Raw genomic sequence first — 22,403 nt, 5'->3', positions numbered from 1 at the left:
CTAAACCTTGCAAAAATACAGACAGGAATCACCTGAGATCAAAATTGGTTCCCCTGAGTGGAGAAAAAGCTAGGAAATTTTAGATGCTTTTTTAATACATAGACAAATTAACATCTCCTACTGATTGCCAGATTTATTTCTGTTTTCAGATTATTTTTTGTCTGCACCAACCCTGAAAGCCAAAGCCACAGAATGCTCTGTTCTTGCCTAGAATATGCAAAACCTGATGCAACTTCCCTGCTTCCTTAAATAAAAACCCTTCAGTATTGCGTGTGCCTAACTGGCATGGGATGCTTAATTTACTCTGTCCCTCTGACATATTAAGTTGATTTGGGGACCTCATGATATATGAAACAAAGTGGGTTTTTTTTTGTCTCCTAGAAAGCTCCCAGAGCACACTAAGGAAGGGTTAGGTGCAAATAATACAGATTTAAACTAACGGCTTTTTAAAAACCTCTGTTTCCCCAGCACTATGGTCTCATCCCAAGACGGCAGACCCCCTGCTATCCTTTGCTTGCAAGTTCAAATGTGGGGAGGCTTTTGGCTCTGTGACAGATTGCAATTAGGGCTGAAAAAGGCTTTCTGATCATAAAGGAATGATCCCCAGAGATGCTCAGTTCTGTACTTGGGTTTTAACGTGCTATTAGAGCGGGTAGCCTTGGGGGATGCTGCTCTACCCTGGCTTTGCTGGTGCAATCTACTTTGGGTTGCAGCCCATCCCAACCCTGTATTGCAACACAGTTTGGGGGAAAGCCAAATCTTCATCTGGCAGCTAAGGTGCTGCCCTATATAAATTTTTAGGGTTACTGATGTGCACACATCTGCAGAGATAAACCAGAGGTCTCCCCATGGGTTAGTAGACAACAGGACTGTTTCTGTAGGGATTAATTTTCAAGGAAACCTGACTAACCTCTTTGCTTTTCCACTCCAGCTTCCCCATTCCCAGAGGACTTCTCCATTCTAACCACTGTAAAAGCGAAGAAAGGAGGTCAGTCCTTCTTGATCTCAATTTACAATGAGCAAGGGATCCAGCAAATTGGTGTGGAGTTGGGTAGATCTCCTGTATTCCTGTATGAAGACCATACAGGAAAGCCAGGCCCAGAAGACTATCCTCTCTTTAGAGGCATTAACCTAGCAGATGGCAAGTAAGTGAAATTTTGTGCACAAAGGAAAAATCAGTACATTGTTTATCTCGATACCAGCATGTTGAACATTGTGTAAAATAGGAGACACGCATATATAAATGTATGTACACACCTTTGACTACTGCGAAGTGTCCCATTCTTGAATCTTGCCCTTTGAATAAATATTGAATATGTAAAAAGCATGAATCGCATACCAGTCGGTGCAAAATGTCTTATGGGAATTAGGAAACGATACGTATGGGGAATAGGAGCACTGTTGACTTTTGCTGCAAAGGGCCTTAAGAAATCAGTTTGTGTTGCAAAATCCTTTTGCAGGACATAAGGAGGGTGGAAAAGGGGGGATAGCCAGGGAGTTCTTGGTGTGGTTTTTTTCCTCTGCCTCTTGTTAAAGCCAGAACTGGGACTCTCCTACCTGTTTTGGGGGGATGAGAAGTGAATGGCATCATCTGTCAGTACAGCCTTTCTGTTTCAAATGAAATCTTTAGGGTCTGCCCAAGGATGATTTTCATGTGTCTGCAGATGATGACTGGCATGAAGGTTTGCAGAACATCAGTATATGAAAGCTTCATTGTTATACAATTGTTAGCTTGTTCTTGAAAGCCCAAGACTCTGTTTAACACATTTGTGGACTGTGTTCTTCTAGGTGGCATAGAGTAGCTATCAGTGTGCAGAAGAAAAACGTCACCTTGATTTTGGACTGTAAAAAGAAGATAACCAAGTTCTTGGACCGAAGTGACCATCCCATCATTGATGTCAATGGCATCATTGTATTTGGAACAAGGATATTGGATGAGGAAGTCTTTGAGGTAAGTCATGACAGTGAAGAGCTCTGGAGATGTTCCACAGAGATGAGCTGGGTTCTGGTTGTCCAGGTATTTACAGCTCATTCTTGAAATTTGTATTGGATTTTTGCATAATAGAACACTGTATGTAACTTAGTTTTTTTTAAAGTTTCTGTTTTGACTAGGTAAATACTTTCTGTAGTAGTGATGAAAACAGTGGGTCAGATGACCTGTGGGAGTGAGCTCCTCTGGCTTCATGCCCTTGCTGGGGTTCTAGACCAGCCCCTGCACTGGGATTTTGTAGGGCTGTAACTCTCGTGCTCTTGGCTTGTTTAGCATGGGAAGGGCTCGCAAGGTTTTCATTCATTCCTGTGTTTATGATTTAGATAAAGTTGCAGGGGCGGTAAATGAAGGCTGAGGAAAGCAGCTCCCTTGCAAGTCACAGTTCACTCTGAGGCTGTAGAAATTTGCTCTTTTCCCATGCATTGGCCGTTGATTCTTGGTTTCTTGTACCGTGACATAAGGGGACTCTCCTCAACAGCTTGTTTGGCAGCCCTGTCACCTCCCACACAGCGACTGCTTTTAAAAAGCAAATCAAAATCATGATGGGCAGAATGGTCCTGTGAGCTCCTCTGATTTAAGCAGAGAGAGAGAGGGGTATTTATAGACGAGGTACATATGGTATAAGCTCTTCTCATAGTTCGGCAGCTAGTTTAATATATACATTGCACTAGCAATCTCAACTTCTGTGGTCGGCTGCGCTTCTGAGGCTTTCATGTGTATGAGAATCTTGTCCCTGATCTTTCTTGCAAGCTAGAATTGCTTCCCTGAAATCGGTGCCAGTGCAATGGAGTGTAAACTAAGACCTACTGATCTCTATCTCCTTTTGTTGCATTTATGTGGAGGAAGAGCTGTATCTCACGGGCCTCCCCAAGCGAGCAAAGTGATGGGGAACATCTCTTATGGGTGGATAATTAGAGCCATAGCGAAGCCAACTCTTGTCTGCATTTTGCTGTCACTCGGAAGGAAAGTTCCAGTCTGTTTAACATTGCCAACATCTGGGAGCTGGTCTGCTGTAAACAGAGCAAGAATGCATAGACTGAACGCTGCTGCCAAAATCCCAGCTACAGAGTTTAGAGCTGAATCTCTAAATTGTATTAAATTAATAGACATTCCCTGGGAAGTTTAACAATTAAAATGGAAAGTAAAAGCTGGGCTTAATGGGCACTGGTGTGTCTTTCGCAAGTGTTGGACATTCTGCCAAAAATTTCAGCAGTCGCACTGGATGCTGTATTTTAAGTGGAGCTGTTATATAAAGTGGTGGGCTTTTCTGGGGAGCTACTGGACCCAGGGATCTAGTAGATCCACTTAAAACCTCTAAATGGGGTAAGAAATCTGCACTCTAGACTACGTCATTTTGCAAAGTAACACAGTTTCTATAACTGCCCTGAAGCTTGAGATGTTCTTAGGTGGCTTTTTAGTGCTGACCTGGGTTTAGGACTGCTGATCCCGCTGCCAGGCAAGGGAACGCACCTTGATGGGGGGCAATGCTCTTCCAGCCCCACTGTTAGCCCTTCCCATGGGGCTGGCCATAGCTCCCTTGCTGAAAAGGACTTAGCGAGGGGTGCAAGCTCAGAGGGCTTGTGAAACCCTCCTTGATCTTGGGAGGTGGGGTAAAACAGAGCAAGTGTTCCCCTCTGCCGGAGCCTGTTGCCTGTTCTGGGTACAAGATGCAGCTACAAGATCACTGCAGGCACTTACTGAGAACTGGACAATTAGCAAGTATTTTTTTCCCCTCTGTCTTACAACATATGTACTGATATTGTACAGCAAGTATATAAAAACTCTACAGTTCTGGCAGTTGTCCTTTTTTTGGTCATCCTCATCAGACAACGAGGGTTTTCAGCATATCCACACACACACTAATCAAGGTACCAGCTGCTTTAAACAGAATGTAATTAATAGGTTTCATGAAGGCAATGGACTATAACCTAATTTCCTTCATATCTCAGCAACTTAATTTCCTCTGGCCCCTCCTTTCTTCTCTCTGCAAGCCTAAGCAGAAACTGCATAGGGGAAACCGTGGCTCAGAACAAGGGGAAATGGGTGTAAACTGCTAAAGTTATGTATTCCTGGAAAGCTGATAATTTCTGGACCGAATGCACAATGATGAGATGAAACTGCTGCTGTCCTTTAGGCAGCTGCTCCGCAGACCTCAGCGAACAAGATGTTTGCCAGTGTTTTCTGCACCCATGAAGCTGGCTCTTGCATGTTTGTCACTTTTGCTGGAAATTAAAATAACCCAGTTAGCGGGGGAGTGGGATGGAGGGCAGCATTGAGGAGGGCTTAGGCTGTGTCTCGGCACGAATCAGCAAGCGTAAGTAGTAGGAATGCCTGTCCTTCTCGTCAGGACTGAAATAAAATAAAGCTCCAAACAGTTTTTGTTTTGAAAATTGTAATTATTTAAGCTCCAGGTCTAGCTGGGATCACAAGCGGAGCAGCTCTGCTGTATTTGTCAGTTGAGCGCCCAGATGGGGACTTCCTCGCTCGTACTCTGCTGCAGAAAAAGCCTGGCAGGAAAGGTTAGAGGAGTTTAAAAATATTTCTGTAGTGCAACATTCTTGCAGTGGAAAAATGACTTCCTCTCATTAAAATTCAATTAGTTCGGAGGCTGTGTCTATCTCTATGGCTGGAGGAATGTTGGGTAGGTTTGAAAAGGGGCCAAGCCTCAGCCTAGGTTATACAAGTTAAGTTTTGTACTCGGCTGTTGTTCAAAACAGAAGTTTACAAATGTCAGGACAGGCTCTCGCACTGGGGTTGGGAAGTGATGGCTGGCTTCAAGCTGTGGCTGAGAGGATGCTGTTGTGAGACAGCAAAGGGCTTTTTGCAGTAAGAGAGGGGGAGAAAAAAGAAATAGCCCATGGTGCAGGATAAATACTTTCTCTCTGCTTGCAGGCTGTAGTAAGCAGTGTTCCTGTGGCTACAGCAGCACTGGAAGGAAGTCAGAAGACGTGTGAATTTATCTCATTTTGGAGGGATTAATTGTTTCTTTTGATGTGCTTTTTTAAACATACGCTAGAAACCAAGTCCTAGGAAAGCCTAATGGTTAGGCGTAGGAATAGAGAGGATGAAGTTTGGGAAAGTCCCCTTCCCAGAAAGCAAAGCATCTTCTGCCCGAAGCCCAGGGAGACTTTCCAAAACATCCTGGTGATGTGATGACCCCGCTCCTGCCTCCTCTCTGCATCGATGCACCGCAGGAGCTGCCTGCGCAGCACCCGTGATCCATTGCAGGGGTCACCTCTTTGTGCAGGATCCCATCGGTTCTTGTGTGGCTGACAAAAAAACTGGAAGCGTGAGCCAGTTCTGCTGGCAGTGGTGGGTTGATCCCAGGGCTGACCTGTCAGCCTTTGCTCGGACTGATCCCTGGTAGCCTGTGCTGGTGTAAGAGCTGAGAATAAGCTGAGTGCTTGTCAGGGCAAAGCTTTGCCTGCTTGAGGGTTTACTTGGCTGTGATGTGTATACTTCTGCACATTGTACCCATCAAACATAGCTGTGGGCTATTTGGGTGTCTTGTGGGCTTTCATTTGAGATCATCCTTGGAAGATGCTCATGCCAAGGAATTTCTGCTCCATGCACAACTCGTTGCTGGGTTCAGGGGACAGCACCTGTCTCCTCAGGGCTTGCACCTTCCCTTGGGGCGAGAAATCAGGCTCGAATATGGTCTCTCTCACCCCCCTAACCAAAGCCTGGCAAGACTTTGACGTGTTTAGTCATAACAGTATGCAGGTCACTTAATCCATTTGACCACCGTGTCCCAGGACCACATGGATGGCACATCCCCATGGGGGGCTGGCTTTTCCAACCTGCTGTTTGCTGTGGTGGTCTGCTGGAAAAGCAGTTCAGCTGGCTCTGGGCTGAAGAAGTCATTCTGGTTTAGCAGATGTGGGTTGAAACAAAGTTCAAATCCTGGTTTAGTAAGGTCGCTGGTGCTGCGTTTCAGTCCTAGAAGTGGCTGTATTACAGCAGTGAACAGAAATCCTATAACCCACAGCTGGAGGATCTTTATGCATGGAGAGTGCTGTACAATGTCTGTGGCAGGTAAATGTCACTGTCTGGGCTGGATTAGGTGAATTTAACACCTCTGCGATGGTGTCTTGAAGCATCTCATGTAATCCCATAGAAAGAAGTTTGGTTTCTGCAGTAGCGTGTGGTCCAGCCCTGTCTTACTGCTCAGCACTACTCTGTAGACCAGCACCTCACAACGAAGGGCTGATGAACAAAATTAAATTTGTTCAGACCGTGCCAAAGTCCCAGATAGTGATGTATTTCATATTTCTGATAGACACCCCATTCTGTCTTCTGATCTGTCACACTATTGTGTGAGGCTGCTGTGCTCATGAAAGTGCTGTACGGCACCTGCCTGGCAGAAGTAGCACTGGCATCATGAAAATTGTGGTGTGGGCATTGGTTAAAAAAAAAAGTAGGTGTTGGTAAAAGTGCTGAGGATACCTTAATAACAAGTGAGAACATTTGATGTAAATAAATCCTGTTTAAAATTTTGCAGGATTGTCCCACAAGGTAACTGATGTTTTGACCCTCTGGAAATAATACTGGTTTGCAGTACTGTCTGGTATTGATGTAGGTGGAATTAGTTTTCCCACAAGTGGAAAAGCTCAGTGCATGTGTATATTGCTTTTTAAGGTTTATGCCCTTTACTGTTGGCTTCTCTGGAGACAAGAGGAGCTTATTTTGTCCACCTGAGTACCATAACTGTGTCTTATTGGTCTGGTTGGTACTGTAAAACCAAGTGGTTTCCTCTGATCCTGCCAAACAAGGTGCAAAGGGAAGGAGCCTCGGACACCTGCGGACACCGTTCTGCCAACGCAGTGAAACCGTGAGCGGCTGACAAAGTATTTGCTATTAGCTTATGCCAAAGCTTGTCCTGGGATGAGCTATGGTGTGCTGCTGGGGTTTGGATGATGCTGAAAGGATGGTGCTTTGTATTTTCTTTCCTCCTTTGTGTTTTTTTTGAAGACCACTAGTGAAATCAAGACATCAGAAATGGAGGGAAAGCAATTTGTGCTGAGGCGAGCCAGAAAGCCCAGGCAAGATGCCAGAGGTGCTCTTAGGGCCGTTGAATGTTTCAAGGTGTAACAAGACAAAGCAGAATAGACACTTCAATGCTCTTAGCTGAGACATTGGGGCTGTTCAGGTGCTGTATTGCTCTTGGGTTGAAATGCCAACTCTCTTTTTATCTTCTGCCTTGTTTACACTTAAAAAACAATTATCACTGTGGTTGATAATCCCAGATTTCATTTCACTGTCGTCAGGGTTTTCTCCCTCCCTTGCCATGCTCTTGGCTGTAGCATTTCCAGCTCTGGAAAGTGCTTTTATTTTTAAAGTTTCTGTATGTTATTTTTCCTGGACACCTCTAAGGTTATAAGACTGGATCAATAGCTTTTGCTTTAGCAAAAGGTGTACGAATGGAAATAGGTTCCTATACATGTAAGCGCATTTTTTTGTTTGAGGATGGAGAGATTTAGGGCTCCCCTTTTGCAAGCAGCTCTGCCGTTAATGTGTCAGATACCCCCTTGCGATGGTACATAGAAGCTACGTGGGTAGTACAGTGGGCTTTGGGGAGAGCCAGACTGGGGGTAACTGCAAAATTTGCGGACTTTCTCAGCTCAAGTGGGACCGAGAACCACGGATCTGAATGTGTTGGATTCATGTCTAGACCCGAGCTTGCCTCGGCACGGCTGTCTTTGCTGTTTCTGTTTGCAGGAGGGTCTTGCACAAATGTAAACAGCGGTGGCAAGGTATGGTCCATGTGGGAACACTTGTTTACAAGAGAAGCAACGGGGCCCCAAATATCTTCAAACCAGAAGCATTGTAACGGCTTCACTGGGCTCAGTGAGGCTTCTCACGAGCATGGCGTTGAACCCGTCGTGTTCCCCAAGATCTGGGCTTAGCCCAGGGGCTCAGGGAGGAACTGGGCAGAGCTCATGCATTTATGAAGTTTTTGTTAACCTTCAAAAAGCGTTTTTTTGATTAGGGCTTTTTACTAACCTGAAGTTCTCTGTCGAGATACCCCGCAATACATGCTCCCATGTATTTTTCCCTGCCTCGGCAGACTGCTGAAAGAAGCTAATTTACAGTTCTGGCTGCCTGCTTTCCTGGCCCTGCCAAATCTGATTTCACCTCTTTTGCTGTAGAGCCTTTCAGGGAGTGCAAAGAGTCGATGTTTTACACCACCAGCATATACCATGGTGTGAGATGATGGAAAATAAAACATTCTGAGCCAGCATTAGGGTTCTTTATTGAAAATGTCTGTAGCTTTCCCCGGTCTCCTAATAATTCTCCATCTAGTTGCTGGTTTTCTCGTCACTTCTCTGCTTTTGTTTTTTCAAAGGGATCCTCTTTAGCAAAATGGTGCACTTGAGACATATGGATTAAATCACAGAACTAGGCTCTTCCAGAAGAGCAATGCTGCCTAGAAAATGTCTACAATTATTGAAGATTATGCCTCTGGATGGGTTTGCAATTAATGGTGAGACTTTTGTGCCAGAGTCCAAGCAATGCAGTAAGTCTAATCAAAACCCAAACATGATATTTGGCTCCAGTTGGCAAAGTCTCACACGCAGCATCGTCTTACACAGGTGCCCAGGGACGTCATCTGGTTTTATCAGTGTGTCTGTACCGAGGGAGGAGCAGGACCAGATCCAGAATAAGAATTGCAAAACAGCTTGTAAAAGTTAGTCCGTGCTTCAGGTGGTTTCATTTCAATCCTAAACTGACACCATTTCATCTGACCTCGAACTGTCAGGTGCCAGCAAGGAAAGTGAGAACTTGGGTGGAAACAGCAGATTAATTGTTTGCATACACTTTGCTTGAAACTCTTGGGTTTTGTTTAGATTTGCTGGGTAATTGGCAGTTTAGCCATCTGGACTGCACTCAAGCTTTGTGACTGGGTCAGGGTTGCCTGTAATGATGTAGCCTTATTAGTCACGATTACAAAATACACATATTTAATGTTTCTAACTTTTTGATTTTTTTTGTCAGTGGTAAGCTGCATTTCATAAACTGTAGAAGAAACTGTGCATTAGCATGTGTAGATAATTACTGCTGTTTGCTGGTATCGAATGCCTTCAAGCCTCTGATAGCATATAGTGCGTGGGGAGGTGTGCTTTACTGTTCAAAGTGACCATAAAAGAGCGTTTAGTGATGTTTAATAGTTACACAGTGCATCATTTATCTTTTAATACTGCCAAGTTAAACATCAGCCTAGGAAGCTGCGTGGTCTTACAGCTTCTTGCAGGTTGTCCAAAGTCAAGCCCCAGTCTTACAGGAGGACCCACACAGGTTTTATTTTGGGGGTGGGTGCTGTGGAGCGTTACTTTCAAGGCAATGGATGTCTCTTACTGGGTGGAGGATGCCTCTAACTTCCAGAATTACATTGTGCTGGATGAGCTTTGGCTGCTGGAGGTCCAGATCTTGGTTTGACACCTGCATTAGTTAATGTGACTAATCCTTCTCTGGATCTTTGCAATCAGTAATACATGGCGTGTGCTGTAATTAAAAATAAGGCAGAGTGATGGCTGTTATGCCCTACCAATCTTACTTGAGGTAGCGATAAGGGGAAGCACTTCATGCTCCCTGGGTCCACAGAGGAGATAAAAGAAGGACTCTGCGTGGAAAAGAGATGGGGAGAATGCAGAATCCCAGGAAACCTGGCAGCATTAATAGCGGTGTACTTGGCTGCCTGGCCTGGCCTCCGTGCTGGTGTATACTGTTAGTCTAGAAAGGGGATTTAGTCCTCCCTGAGTAAGGACCTTTTAATCGATGCTTCACTATGCAATCCCATATGTGCAGTACCTGTGGGCAAACGTGCAGCTTAGCCTGTTTAATATATAATTGTCTCAGGGACAGGCTGAATATCTTGAGCTCTCACAGCATCAGACAGCACTGAGGAACCTGATGGTGAGATGCAGGTTGCAGGGAGCCCTGGATGAGGAACCGCTGGCTTCCCTCCCTGCTCCTGGACAGTGGTTGCAATAGTGATGATGTGCCATGGCTCCAGGGGCTAGTGAAGTGGGAAATAAACAAGCTTTTTTTAAAATTATTATTATGGTTCAACTAGGTAGTTTGGAGCCTGATGGTTGCCTTACTAGGGACTCCTGCAGGCTAGTTGGTTTGGATGAGTTTTTGCCATTTTGGAGGGTATGGGCAAGGATGCTGAGTGGGAACTGGGGGGAACTGTCAGTGGGGAGGGATGCTAAGCAATACCATGCAGGGCTTTCCATTACTGCTGTCTTGGGCCATGGCATGGAGAGGACAGGCAGGCTGTTGCCCAGCTTTCTCTGGCCTGGGGTACCTCCTGCAGAGTTGGGATAATCAGTTAAAACTGCTAACAAGGAAAACTGAGTGGTCTCTGGAAGGCAAAGCTCATCCTTCAAAAAAATTTACACCCGCCACAGGGATTGTGGGGTTTGGGGAGCAGAGTTGTGTCTGGTTGTTTCTGACACTCACCTGGCAGAGTTTTGTATTTAAATGCTGGCAGGCGGCAACCCAGGCAGGCCTGTTGTACATGATGGATGCTCTTAGGTGTAGTGTCATTACTCTTTCAGCTGACTGCTTCATTTGTAGTTTGCTTCCCCTCTTGGATAGTAGGAGGAGGAGGGGGCTTGGTTTCTTCCATGGAAACTCTGAGGTACAGAAGGCTGATTGCTGAGCCCAGACAGGGTGATGTAATGCTGGAAACCTGCTCTTCTCCAGTGACATCATGCCAAGGTTTACAGTGGCGTTGTGGACATGGATGTCTGTAGGGAGCAGGCAGCAGGACAGGGCTTCAGGAGCAGAAAAGGCACTGCAAGGGGACCCGGAGTGTGTTAGAAAGGCATTGAAGAGGCAAGCAAGAGGATGTGTTTGTGAAAGTTGATTTTCCTCAGCTTGAGCATGGGGGAAAAGCCCAATACTCATTCTGTTGGGGAGAAGTTTCCAGCTGAACTTCATTGGCAGCATCACTATGCAATATGGAAAAGCGGTTATTGAGAGCAGAGAGCGATGGTGTGCTACTGGCCCAAATCAGTGCATGTTTCCCCTTCCCTGCTAATTTGGGAGCCTTGTTCTATGTGGGAGGTGACATACTAATTAGCCTTATTTGCATAAAAGTGAACTTCTGGAGCAGAAGTCTGTGGATAGGAAAAAAATCCTCTTCTATATACAAAAAGCTTGATTGATTTGCATTGTTGCAGCAAACTGTTATAGGAAGTACAGGCTTGTCTGAGCCAAACTGGTGGGAGAGCCGCTGTGTTGAGGAAGAAGATGGTGAGCACTGAGCTCTGCAACAAACTGGTCAGGCAGGGGGGTGGGCTGGTGTCCTTGTTGACCTGCCAGGGCTCAAGCTGATGTTTCTTTGAAACTTAGGTTTTTATTGCTATTGTCCTGCCTTTGCAGGATGCTGCTTGAAGTCTGTCAGTTCTCTAAGCCGGGGTTTTGTGCACATAGCCTCTCGTTGCAGCGAGGACAGAGTAAACCCAGCATAGAAAAGACCATCCTAACTTCGAAGCCTCTTAGTTGACTTTGTGTTCAACCCATTCCCTTGTCATTTAGGTATGAACAAATGAAACACATGTTCCTTACACATGGTGAGGCCTTTTTATTTTTTTTTTGAGGCAGTCTGGGCTGCTTGCCAAAGCCCAAAGGAAAATCCTAGCCCACTCCAGACATCCCTAGTGTGCAGGTGTACTACTCACTTTGACAGAGCCAAGTGGGATCGAATGTATATGTTCACAATAAATACATCACCCTGGGGATGGGAGCTGGAAGAGGGTATTCCTAATGAGTTGTGCAGAATATTGGATGGGATTTGTGTACTTGTGTGTATATGTGTTTTCTGTTCCCTCCAAGAACACGGAAAAAAGTCTCTAACCGTGGGCTCATTGTTCTCCACACGTAGCCACATACTGGCTGTGGTTCAGGAGGTCAAGTCTGCTTGAACAAACAGTGCTTTGGCCACTGAAGCGAAATGTGTGGGGAGATGAGAGAATTTGTGGTGAATATTACTTTTGTGCACTGTTCTCTGCTCTGGAATGTCTGCAGACATAGCAAGGTTTTCCTGAGGCTTTGATGCCTTGCATAAGCAAATTTATCTGCAAATTAAGCTTGCCTTCTTCCAGATTGCTGCTCAGAATACCGAAATCTGAGCTGTGATGCCCAGCTACTGCTGGCTGTGCTGGTCACACTGAATCTGTTCCTGTTCCTTAATGGGTTTTCTTCAGATAACCGCATTTCTGGGCTGAACTTCACATCTGTTCTCCAGGCCGTAGGGTGTACAAACCCACTCCCTTTCTTGGGTCGCAAAGCTTGGGTAGTGCCCAATTAGCTTTGTTATGGGAGCTGGGCAGGATTTTGTGTTTAGAAGCTAAACTTTGTGAATGCTGAATTTGAGATGGGAGATGCTGCACAGAGATTCTCTTGCAGGAATAAAAAAAACTAAATAGTCTTTCATGGACAGTTAGCAGTGTTGAAACATAATTATAGAAATACTTAGGAGTATGGAGGCGAGAGGTGTGTGAACATCGACCAAGGAGACAGTCGGTTTCCTGGAGAAAGGTGTGTGGATGAGAGGCGTTGTGCTTACACGTGCAGTCTAGCTCAGCTATCTAGCTCAGCTATCCATTCTACTCATTTCCAGCTCTGTCCTGAGCAGCACTGGCCAAATTTGCACCAATGGTGGGAAGTTGCAATAGGAACCTGTACAAAAGCTTCCTTCTCGGGTGGTCCCAGCAGATGTGTCCTGCTCAGTGCTCCACGGTTTGGTGATTGTTGCCAGCCAAATACAGGAAAATTCTTTCCCGACCAAAATTTGGTGTTAAGTTAAATTCTGAGTGTGTCAGCAGATATCCCCATGGCTAAGCATGTAATCCCACTTATATCCTGAGATAACTTTGGCAGCCAAGTCTATTTTTCCCCCATTCCCTTTAATCCATAAAACCTGGATTCTGTATTTACCTCCTGGGGCAGAAAACATTCCAAGTCCTGATTAAAAGCCTCTGTGTGTACAAAACCCTTGATCCTGAGCCACCTCGGTGCGGAGGGCTGAGGGTAAAACCTCAGGGTGGATCTTGGGGTTGTTGCAGTCAGGGGATGGAAAGCCTGTCTGTGGGGCTGAAAAAGCGACAGCTCAGCTTCTGATCAATTCAGCTATGAGGAAAAAAAAATGGAGTAAAAACTAAGGGGTGTGCAGCTTTTAGGTACCTTAGTACTCAGAAGAGCTCCAGCTGTTGTGGGATGGGAGCAGGAAGCCCTGATGTGCTGCTAGAAGCAAAGAGCCACCCTTCAGTGATGGAAGTGAGCCCAGATCAGGGGAGGCTGAGGCTTTCCAAAATGAGCCATGGGCTTTGGAGCTGTCTGAGGGCTTGCCTGGGGTTTTGTGCTGGAGTTTGGGAAGCGTTTAGAAAGCGAGGAGGGGAGAGGAAGGGAAATCCACAGAGCAGCAGTGTGGGACTGCCCCGGTTGCTCTTCCTGCCCTTGTAGCAGTGGTGTGAGTTGTCATCGGCTGTGTTTGAGCATCATGGATGGTCATGGCTAGGTGTTTGAAGACCTTAGGTTGGATTTTTTTCCTGCTGCTGCCTCCTTTTCTGTACCAAGCCTGACTGCTCCTCAAGTCTCTTAAGGCTGTTCACCGCCTTCCCCAGACCCTCTCTTTCCCTTTGCATCCCCCACCTCCATCATAGCCAGAGGTGGGAACAAAGCCCAGAGCTTTCTGGGTTGTTGGGACCAACACCTCCCAGGCAGACACCGTGACCCTGTTTACACAGGGCTGAGTAAAAACTGAGCAACTGCCTCCACTTTGGCTCAGCACAGCTCCAACAGTGAGTTTTCAAATGTGTAACTTAAGCCAAGAGCTTCGCTTTACTACATATTTTCCACTGTGAGAGAGTCCCCCTTACAATGCGCTGGCGTATCTAGCTTCGTGTGGGCGGCGCAGCCAGCAGAAGCTGATCTTGTTCCTAATTTTCCATAGATGAAAGGGAAATAAATCAATGTGAAACCGGAGCCAGGAAACGGCATCGTTCGGCGCAGAGGGGGAAGACACAAAAGAGCAACGCTGCGATGTGCTGTGCCGCAGCTTGTAATGAGGGAGAATCTGTTTTTAAACTATCCCTTATGGTTCACACATATGTCATTGAAAAATAACTTCTATAGGAAAAAGCCAGCCCTTTAGCTCGGTTATTAGTGGATTATTTGATTTAGATGGAGAGAGGAAACTTGGAACAGTGTGATCAGCCCTTGGTGAGGCGGTGACATCAGGGGATGAAGTTGGATGGGGGAAACGCAGCACTAAATGAAATGGTAAAGAAAATAGGGAACTTGAGTATGTGGTCAGGTCTGCATGACCACAAGAAGAAATGTGAAGGCTGGGCAGCCTTTGGCAGCCTTGTGGGTCCTAATTTGGGTTTACGTGGAGTTTTCAGAGACTGTGCACACTCCTCTCCAAGGAAAATGCTGCAATTTCCTTGTTTTGTGTGAGAAACATAGCTTGGATAAAAGGGCACTGCCCAGAGCTGACCCTCAGACTGCGGCTGGGGACACCAGCCAGGCCGTGGGGCTGCTCAGGCCATGTGTGTTGGACCCTGCTGCAATGGGGACGATCTTCAGGTGGTGACAACTGGGACCTGGAGAGTGGTGGCACTGGTGGGGGAGAGCTGGGCTGCCCTGGGCTACCTGGTACTCAAAGAGCAGTGGAGGACAAGGGGGAATGGGGACTTGGGTTTCTTCCAGGGATTCCTAATGAATGTGATGAGGAAAATGGAGAAAATACCTTTTTTTTAAGCCTGTTCTATAGAGTGCAGGATATTGAGCGCATGCTTCAGAAAGGCAGTGTTATTTGGAATACACCGGATGCAAAATGAGGGTGTTATTGCAAAATCGCTCATTGTTTCATCTTCTCTCTCCCTCTCAGCTTTATTAACTGCTAGTTAAAGGGCTGGCAGATCATGATAGACAATGACATCCATTCATTTTGTCCTATTCATTTCTCTGAGGGCTGGGCTTTTGTGGTTTGGGGGTTTTTTGTTTGTTTTAATTTCCATGCTGGACAGTGGAAGGTCAGGCTGATCCTATCCTCCCTTTATGTAAATGCCTCCCACAATGTGCAGGCTATCAGTTAGTGTAGCTTTCCAGGAGGGGCCTGAATGTGAGTTTCGTGGGATGCTGCCCGTGGGGGCTGTGTTCCCAGCACTGCAGACCTGCACTGGTCCCCTCACCCTGGCCTTGGGGCGCTGCCGAAGCAATTGGCACCCTGACCGGAGGGCTGTGCCCGCTCCTCCCCTGCCCCGCAGGAGGAGCAGGCAGGGTGTGCATGCAGAGGAGGGGAAAAACCTTTCAATTTTTTTTCACTGCAACCAGTGATGTGAAGCCAGATTTTTGCCTGGTTCTGGTACTTTCCCAGACTGCTCAAGCAGTTGGCATTGCCGGTTGGCAGGGTCTGAGTCCCGCTGTCGTGCTGGGCGCTCACGATGGCTGTCAGGGAGAGCATCACCTTGTCACACCGTCCTGTTATCTTACCCTTGCATGAAAATTTCTTTCCTTGACTGTCACGAGGAGACTACAGTTGCAAAAGCCCGTTGCCAGGTGCCTCCTGAGCTGCCCTGCTTAAGCATGTCCATGAAAGCAAACTCTTTGAGCAAGTATTAAGAGATTTTTTTTAATAGTCTAATTTGCTGCTTGCAAGGGTTCAGAAGCATAATCTGACTTGATGCTTCAATTAAGGAACAAAACCACACCGTGTGAATAGACCTGAGCCAAATCGGCTCCTATTGGAAAACAATCGGAAGGAACTGCTTGAAAAATCTTCTGCTGTGGAGTTATTCACGCTCGTTATTTTGCAAACACTTTGGAACAGAAGACAACTTAAAAGGAAAAAAGAAAACAGCTTTTAAATTCTGGATAGATAACTGATAGCTTTTGGTTTTTTGAATACTCTATTGCTATGAAGTCACTCTTAGCTGGTGGTATTAATAAAGAATAACTGTGAACTTGGCAGTACAATTTCTGAGCAGTTTTTAAGGTGTTCCTTTCAAAGCTATCCTATAGACTTCCACTGTCCCTAGCGAAGCGTTTGTTATCTGGAGGAGGGGAAAAAAACCCAGCTATATAGTGACTGTGCTATAAAGGTTGTGTTTGGACTAAATGTAAAGACAGTAACAACAGAGCACATGGTGATTGTGGGACCTCTATTTTTAGGGATCAATGCTGTAATTTGTGTGGAGTATGACATAAATGCTGATTTTAAGTTACCAAATGAAGAGTTTGAAGGCAGAAATGACAGTGACAAGCTGCTGTGTGGTCATACAGAAAAAAACCAACTCTAAGGGCTTGATCCCAGTGTGTTTGCTGGAGAGCCAGTAACGATTACAAGTCTGTTGTGCAGATGGATAAGCCACTCTGTTTCAGTAAAGGCTCATCCGAGGTTGCCTGGGTGGCAATGCCAGCCTGAATGTGGCCGTCATCTGATGACAAGTAGCAACAAACCCTTGGGCACTGCTGTGTCCCGTGTTGTTCCTCGGAGAGCTGCCAGGGGAGTTGGCTAGCCAAGACCTGGAGATGCTTGGCTTTCTCCTCGGGTCGGGAAAAGTGAGAAGAGGGTGTTTTCCACGTATAGGCAGAAATGCAAGAAGAACTGCTTATTTTGTGGTGCTTCAGCTCATCTTTTTCCAGTTACTGTGGGAACTAGGAATCTCAGAGATGCCTTGAGATTAGTCAGGTCTAGATTCCTTCTAATTTGTGTCTTGTGGTTGCTTTTACTCTTCTTATGGTAGGAATGTTAAAGAGATGTGTTCTTGTTGTGCATGCCTGTATCTGATCAGATGTGAACTTGCTGCAAAGCTTCCCCTCAGACAATGAACTTGTCTGTTGTCTTTCTTTTACCTAGCTGTTTCCATGACACTTATAGGAGTTTAATTATCTTGAGCCTTTTTCCTTTGTCAAAAGTGATTGAAATCAGCTATCAGATTAAAGAGTTATTGAGATAGATGGACGTACCTGTGGCAGCACAAAGAGATCACACATGGCTTGCTTTCAGGGGAAACCAGCCAAAAAAAAAAAATGCATTGCTGTCCTAATGAATTCATTAGAGGAGAATGCTTCCTCATGTGCTAGTTTAAACCTTCAAATTAAATAACTTGCAATGTGGTTTCTGGTATACACAAGAGAAATGAGTATTTAGTTGCTAGCAGTTGTAATTACAGAGATGGCCAGAAGGCTGGCTTGTTTCTTTGAAGGTGTTTCCCTCTAGTACTCCTGCTATGCATACAACAGCTCCACTCTACCTAGAGGCAATATTTAGGATCCTTGTAGGGAGAGACCCAGTTCTGCTCTATCTCCTTGTGCTGGCAAAAATGCAAGAACTGGTTCTGCCTAGCTGGATGGAGATGACATTTAAGATCCCACACAAGGAGCATGCACAGATCAGGTCTGCTAAGGACCTACACCAGGTCTGACCTTAACATCTCACACATTTGCTAGGAGATGGTGCAAGTCTGCCAAGTCCTTCTGCCAAGCTGGCCCTGCAAGCAGAGTCTAAACCTCCTTTTCTCTCATTCCAGCTCTTCTCAGAATTGGGTTTCCTATTTTTCAGTCAAAACTGAAGAGAGGAAAAGAGTCAGACTATTTACCATGTTCCTGGGAGTTTGGGAGCAGCCAAAGAAAACTGAGTCGCTTTGGAAGGGTTCTCTGCAGTCAGGTTTTTTCCCTCCTTTTTTCTTCACTTTTCCTCTGAAATAGAAGGAACACCTTTGCCCAGCCAGCAACTCAAAAATAAACCAGCAAAGGAGTTATTTCTTCTAGTCAAGCCTGGTTAGTAGCATGGTCTTAGATTGAACTGCAAGGTTTCCATCCCACCAACCTCTGAGTCCTTTGGTGACTCAGTCCCAGTGAGCCAAGGGACTCCAGCTCCTGTCCCATTTGCTGTTCTTGGGGAAGGTGTTGCTGCAGGAGATCTGTCAAGGGTTTCTCCAGAGAAGAGTGTCAGCTGAGGGTGGTCCCCAGCTGGCCAGGATGGCCACAGCAGGCTGCTCAGAGTACATGGATGCAGTTCTTCATCCTCCAGCCCTAAGGTCATTCTGGAGCTGGTGTTCATCAGCTGAGAGTGTGGGCTGCTTGTACTGCTGGGACTGAAGTCAGAGCATGGGTGGTGGGTACCATGAGCTGGTCCTGTGGCTTGGCTTTGCATCTGCTGCAGGTGCTGGAAATCCCAAAGATCATGAGGGCTTGGGTGACTGGTGAGGGGGGTAAATGGTGGATGTTCAGCTGGCTTCAAACTGGCCTGGGTCAGCACTTCAGAGGAGGGGTTAAAGGCTGGTGGAGATCACTGGTGTCCTCTGAAGGGCTGGGTGGGACCGAGAGCCTGCCCTTTGCTCTGCAGGTTGCTTCATGGTAAGATCAGCTGCCGTGGGCTCCCGAGGCTGATCCATCCCTGCGGATGTGGCGTGCGGTCTGTGCTCCAGCGGGAAACATGTGCTCGGCTCCAGAGGCGATGCCCAGGTGCTCTGTAAACACCCGGTGATAGCTGTGTTTGACACATCCCAGCCTTCACAGGAAGAGACCGGGAATAAGGATTAAGCCTTGGCTTCAGGAAAGCCGCAAGGGATATGTCAGGCTTTAGCAGGGTGCATGCCCCATGCCAGAAGTGGAAACTAAGTCATTAGGAAGTCAGAGTCTTTCAAAAGTACCCCAATCTGGATGCTTTCCTCCTCTATCAGTGAAGGAACTTGTTTAAGTTAGTAGTGCTTAACATCTGCATCTATAGATGTCACACCTAAAAATATACATGCGTAGATAGGCGACATGGATGTGCAAAAAATGTATGCGAGCGCTGCGGCTGCAAAGCGGAGCTTAAAGTGTGCAAAGGGGCTGCGGAGGAAAGCATTCTTGGCACTCGTGCACCACGTGAGGTGGAAGTACTCTGGAAAAGTATCGTGTTCCTGTGTAACAACTAAAGACTATATGCTAATATGTCTGTACAGAGTGATAGGTTTAGGGTATGCAACCTTAAATCTGGTATTACTGAAGTTTTGGAACCCTTGCAGCTTTAACTTTTTAAAAATTGTGTGTGTGTGCACAGGCCGGTTTTTAAAAGAAAAATTGCTAAATGAGCTTCAGCCATGTGGTCTCGCATTGATATCTGTAAAATTTATCAGCAAGTACAGGACACGCATGTACGGGTGCATGCATATAAGTGTATATGTACATATATGAAACATCTATTTATGGGTGACCTAACATGCAGCTGCTACTTTAGAGAGAAAATATTTACTTTGATGTGATGAAATTTGAACTAGAAGTCATGCAGTTCAATAAAAATGTGTGGTTTAGATTCCTTGTTCTTCGCATATGTTTCTAATCTGCCGGGGGGGTTCAGACCATCTGCCTAGAACACACAATTTTTAAAAAGTTTTAAAATGTTCATTTTGCAAATATAAAGACTGACTTTACAGTAGAAAAATGAAATTTGAGAGTAATTCCTCTCTTTATTGGGGTGAAGAGAGGTGGGACAGTCAGGGGTTTCTTCTTTCTTTTTTTTTCTTTAAAAACCTGAACTGTGAGCTATTATTTTTCCCATTTTAGCAAAATAGCTGCAGAAACCTCTCATATTATTTTTGCCTATGTTGCCACAGTGCTTGGCCAGGCTGTAGAGAAGGAGGGAATATAATGCAACCTTTTGTCACACCAGTCTACCCAGCCCCTCTCCCTGTCCGTCCTTCCAGGCTGGGGCTGCGGAGTAGGGGGAAGCTGTTCAGTCGCATCCCACTTTCCCTGTCCATAACTCCTTGTTTCACACCCAAAAATCCTAGCAGATAGTTTGTGGTTTGTTTAATAGGCATAAATATATAAAAATAGCCAGCAGAGCCGAGCATCTGAGCATGATGGTTGTTGATTTAAGGATATCTGTCTCTTTGGATGTTTTTAGCAGGTCTTTGTATTTGCTTTATTTTTTAAGACATTTTTGGCTGCCTTTCCCTTTCCTGCAGTCCCTGCTGCTTTGCCCTGGGCTTTACCATTTTTGTTCTGGTGTTTGTGCTTACTCAGAAGAGGAGGAATGCAGACAAATCAACAGCGGAGCGCTGGCCCTGTGGATGGCAGCAGTTTTAAGAGGGACTTGGGTTAGCAGGGGAGCAGGGAGCTCCAAGTGCAAGGGAAACTCAAAGCTTGTAAATACTCTAAGGACAGCACGATGGTGATGCCACCGCATTTGCAGCGGCTGATGTAAGGCCGCCTGTACAGAGCTGTAAGGCATGAGAATAAACAGAAGCAGAGGAGTCATTTCTCCTCTGGGTGAGTCCTGCTCCCTTGTGCAATTAGCTGTAACAGTTATTAAAAGGACTTGCCTGCTTTGCAGTGCTGTCTATGGAGCACGCAGCCGATGTCTGGTGCTACAAACCACCAGACATGAGGCAAGGGAAAGCTGGACGCATCCCCCAGTACGTGTGTGGGATGGACGTTGCCTCCTGCTCTGCACTGCCTGACCTGGGATGCTCCTGCAGGAGTCTCTCAGTCAGCGTTGTAAGGACAGGAGGTTTAAACCACAGTTTGGTTTTCTGCTGTGTTGGCCACAGTTTTTCCTTTTTTTTAGCTTAAATTTTCCAATTTGCTGGAGAAAATCCCCCTTGCTACCAGCACCCGTGCCTCTCGTGCAGCCTGGCTCTGCAGGTCCTGCCCCATCAGTGCTGTGGCTGGAGGAGGGCTGCGTGGGTGGACCTGCGAGGGATGCTGCGCTGTCCCTGCAGTGGCTTTTCCAGCTCTGAAAGAAAAACCCTGGAGAAACACATTCCTATGTAAAGCCTTGCAGTAAATACTTTGTAGATTTGATGCTTTCTGTGGTGCTGCCAATGCCACCTGTTTTCCAAGCTGCCTCTTTCTTAAGGATTGTTTTTCTCTCCACCCTGTGTCCCTCTAAGTTCCTGGATCTTAATTAAATGACAGGTTGCTGATTTGCCTTATCTGGGTTTTTCCACCTGTTCGGTAAATTTTCAAAGAAAAACTGTTCTCTAAGGCCTAGATGTTGGCTTTTAGCTAGGAAAGACACGTCGCTCGCTGGAAGCAGTGCTCATTTATGGCTTATGGTGGGAGCCACAGGGTAACAAACTGTGCGATGTGCGTGTAACGCTTCATCTGAGCACTGCAGCCCCCCTCAGTCAGTTAGGGTCAAGGCTGAATAAGGTGAAGTACAATTGCCTCAAAGCATAAAGCAGCCCCAGAGCTTTCTGGGATCTTTAAACTGATGATTAGATGTCTCTTCTGAAAGGATGGAGGTTTCAATTAGGCGAAATGCCTGGGGCTGAATCAGTGTTGGCAGTGAAGGGATGGGGAGCTGGTGCAGGGAGGATGGGGCTGTGTGGTCCAGGTCATGAGTCTGGAGCTTGGCTTAGGCTCTTGCCCCATCATTAAATGTCTTTTTGAGCTTAGTCAGGTTTTTTCATCTTATCCCTTTTCTGTTCTCTTCATCCTACACGAGAAGCATTCGGGGCAGGATGTGATGGACTTGGGTAGTAGAGGGCTGAGAAAAGGGTGGGTGTAGAGAGATTACATGGGACTGGAGAGAGCAAAGGGGCTCTGGGCTGTCAGGATTTGGTGAGGATTCCAGGGAAAGTGGCAGGAAGAAATCAGCAAAGATTAATGGGTTTGACAGACTTGGGGATTTGGAAAAGCAAGGAAATCTTTCACCCATTGAGGACAAGAAACTGGGATGGTGGATGGATCCATCTGTTGCCTGTGGAGTGCTGTTGTGTAAATAATCCATACTGCTGATGAATACTGTGTATATTGTCTTTAGGAATTAGCTCTGTAGTCACTTAAACAAAAAAGGACTTTGGCATAAGCTCTGGCTTTGCATTTGCTCTAGCAAGCGCAGAGGGTGCTCGGTGTTGCGCCGGGGGCTGTGGCCGCTGCCGGGGGAGTGTTTACATTAGGGTAGGGTGTTATTTACATTGCGTGGTTATCGGAGCTGGGGCTGGGGGGAAGGATAACTGCCTGGAAATGAACCTCGTGTTGGTGTCTCCTGCTCTGCTAATGACTCGAGTCCCTGACTGGTGTTTGGGTATTGGCAGAGTGACAGCTTCTTCAGGAGAGCTTTCCAGAATTAGCAAAGCCATCTGGCTTTTGTTCTTCTCTTAGCAAATTGCTTGTCCTTCCCTTCCAGTAAGGAGTCCTTGCTAAGCTGCTCATGATTTGTATTGCGATGATATGCCGAGAGACCTACAGTGTGCTGTGTTCTCTGCAAGCCCGTATGAAATACGGCCCCTTGCTCCAAAAAACCTCTTTTCTAAGGAACAGCCATGGAGCGGGTGACGCAAGGATCCAGCAGTTATGGATGGAGGATGCACCCCGTGGCATTGCCCTGACCCCGTTCCCATCCATGGGAGCAGGGCTGTGTGTTGTGGACAGCTCGGAGCAGAGCAGGGTTTCAGGGAAGAGG

At 46.2% G+C, this 22,403-nt stretch overlaps 1 protein-coding gene across 1 annotated transcript in view; it reads left to right on the top strand.

Annotated features, from left to right (window-relative positions):
* Window positions 1-22,403, top strand: part of LOC104165772 (collagen alpha-1(V) chain) — a gene marked incomplete at its 5' end in the record, with an annotated part of 119,027 nt that overhangs the window by 5,405 nt on the left and 91,219 nt on the right. The window contains 2 exons of the mRNA XM_009705511.1: window positions 932-1,145; window positions 1,789-1,951. Of these exons, the coding sequence (XP_009703813.1) occupies window positions 932-1,145; window positions 1,789-1,951 (377 nt within the window). The remainder of the gene's footprint in view (window positions 1-931; window positions 1,146-1,788; window positions 1,952-22,403) is intronic.

Source organism: Cariama cristata, unplaced genomic scaffold (assembly GCF_000690535.1).
Source record: "Cariama cristata isolate BGI_N322 unplaced genomic scaffold, ASM69053v1 scaffold718, whole genome shotgun sequence".
NCBI lineage: Eukaryota > Metazoa > Chordata > Aves > Cariamiformes > Cariamidae > Cariama > Cariama cristata.
The sequence above is the reverse complement of the archived record's forward strand: the minus strand, read 5'-3'. Positions and strand labels throughout refer to the sequence as shown.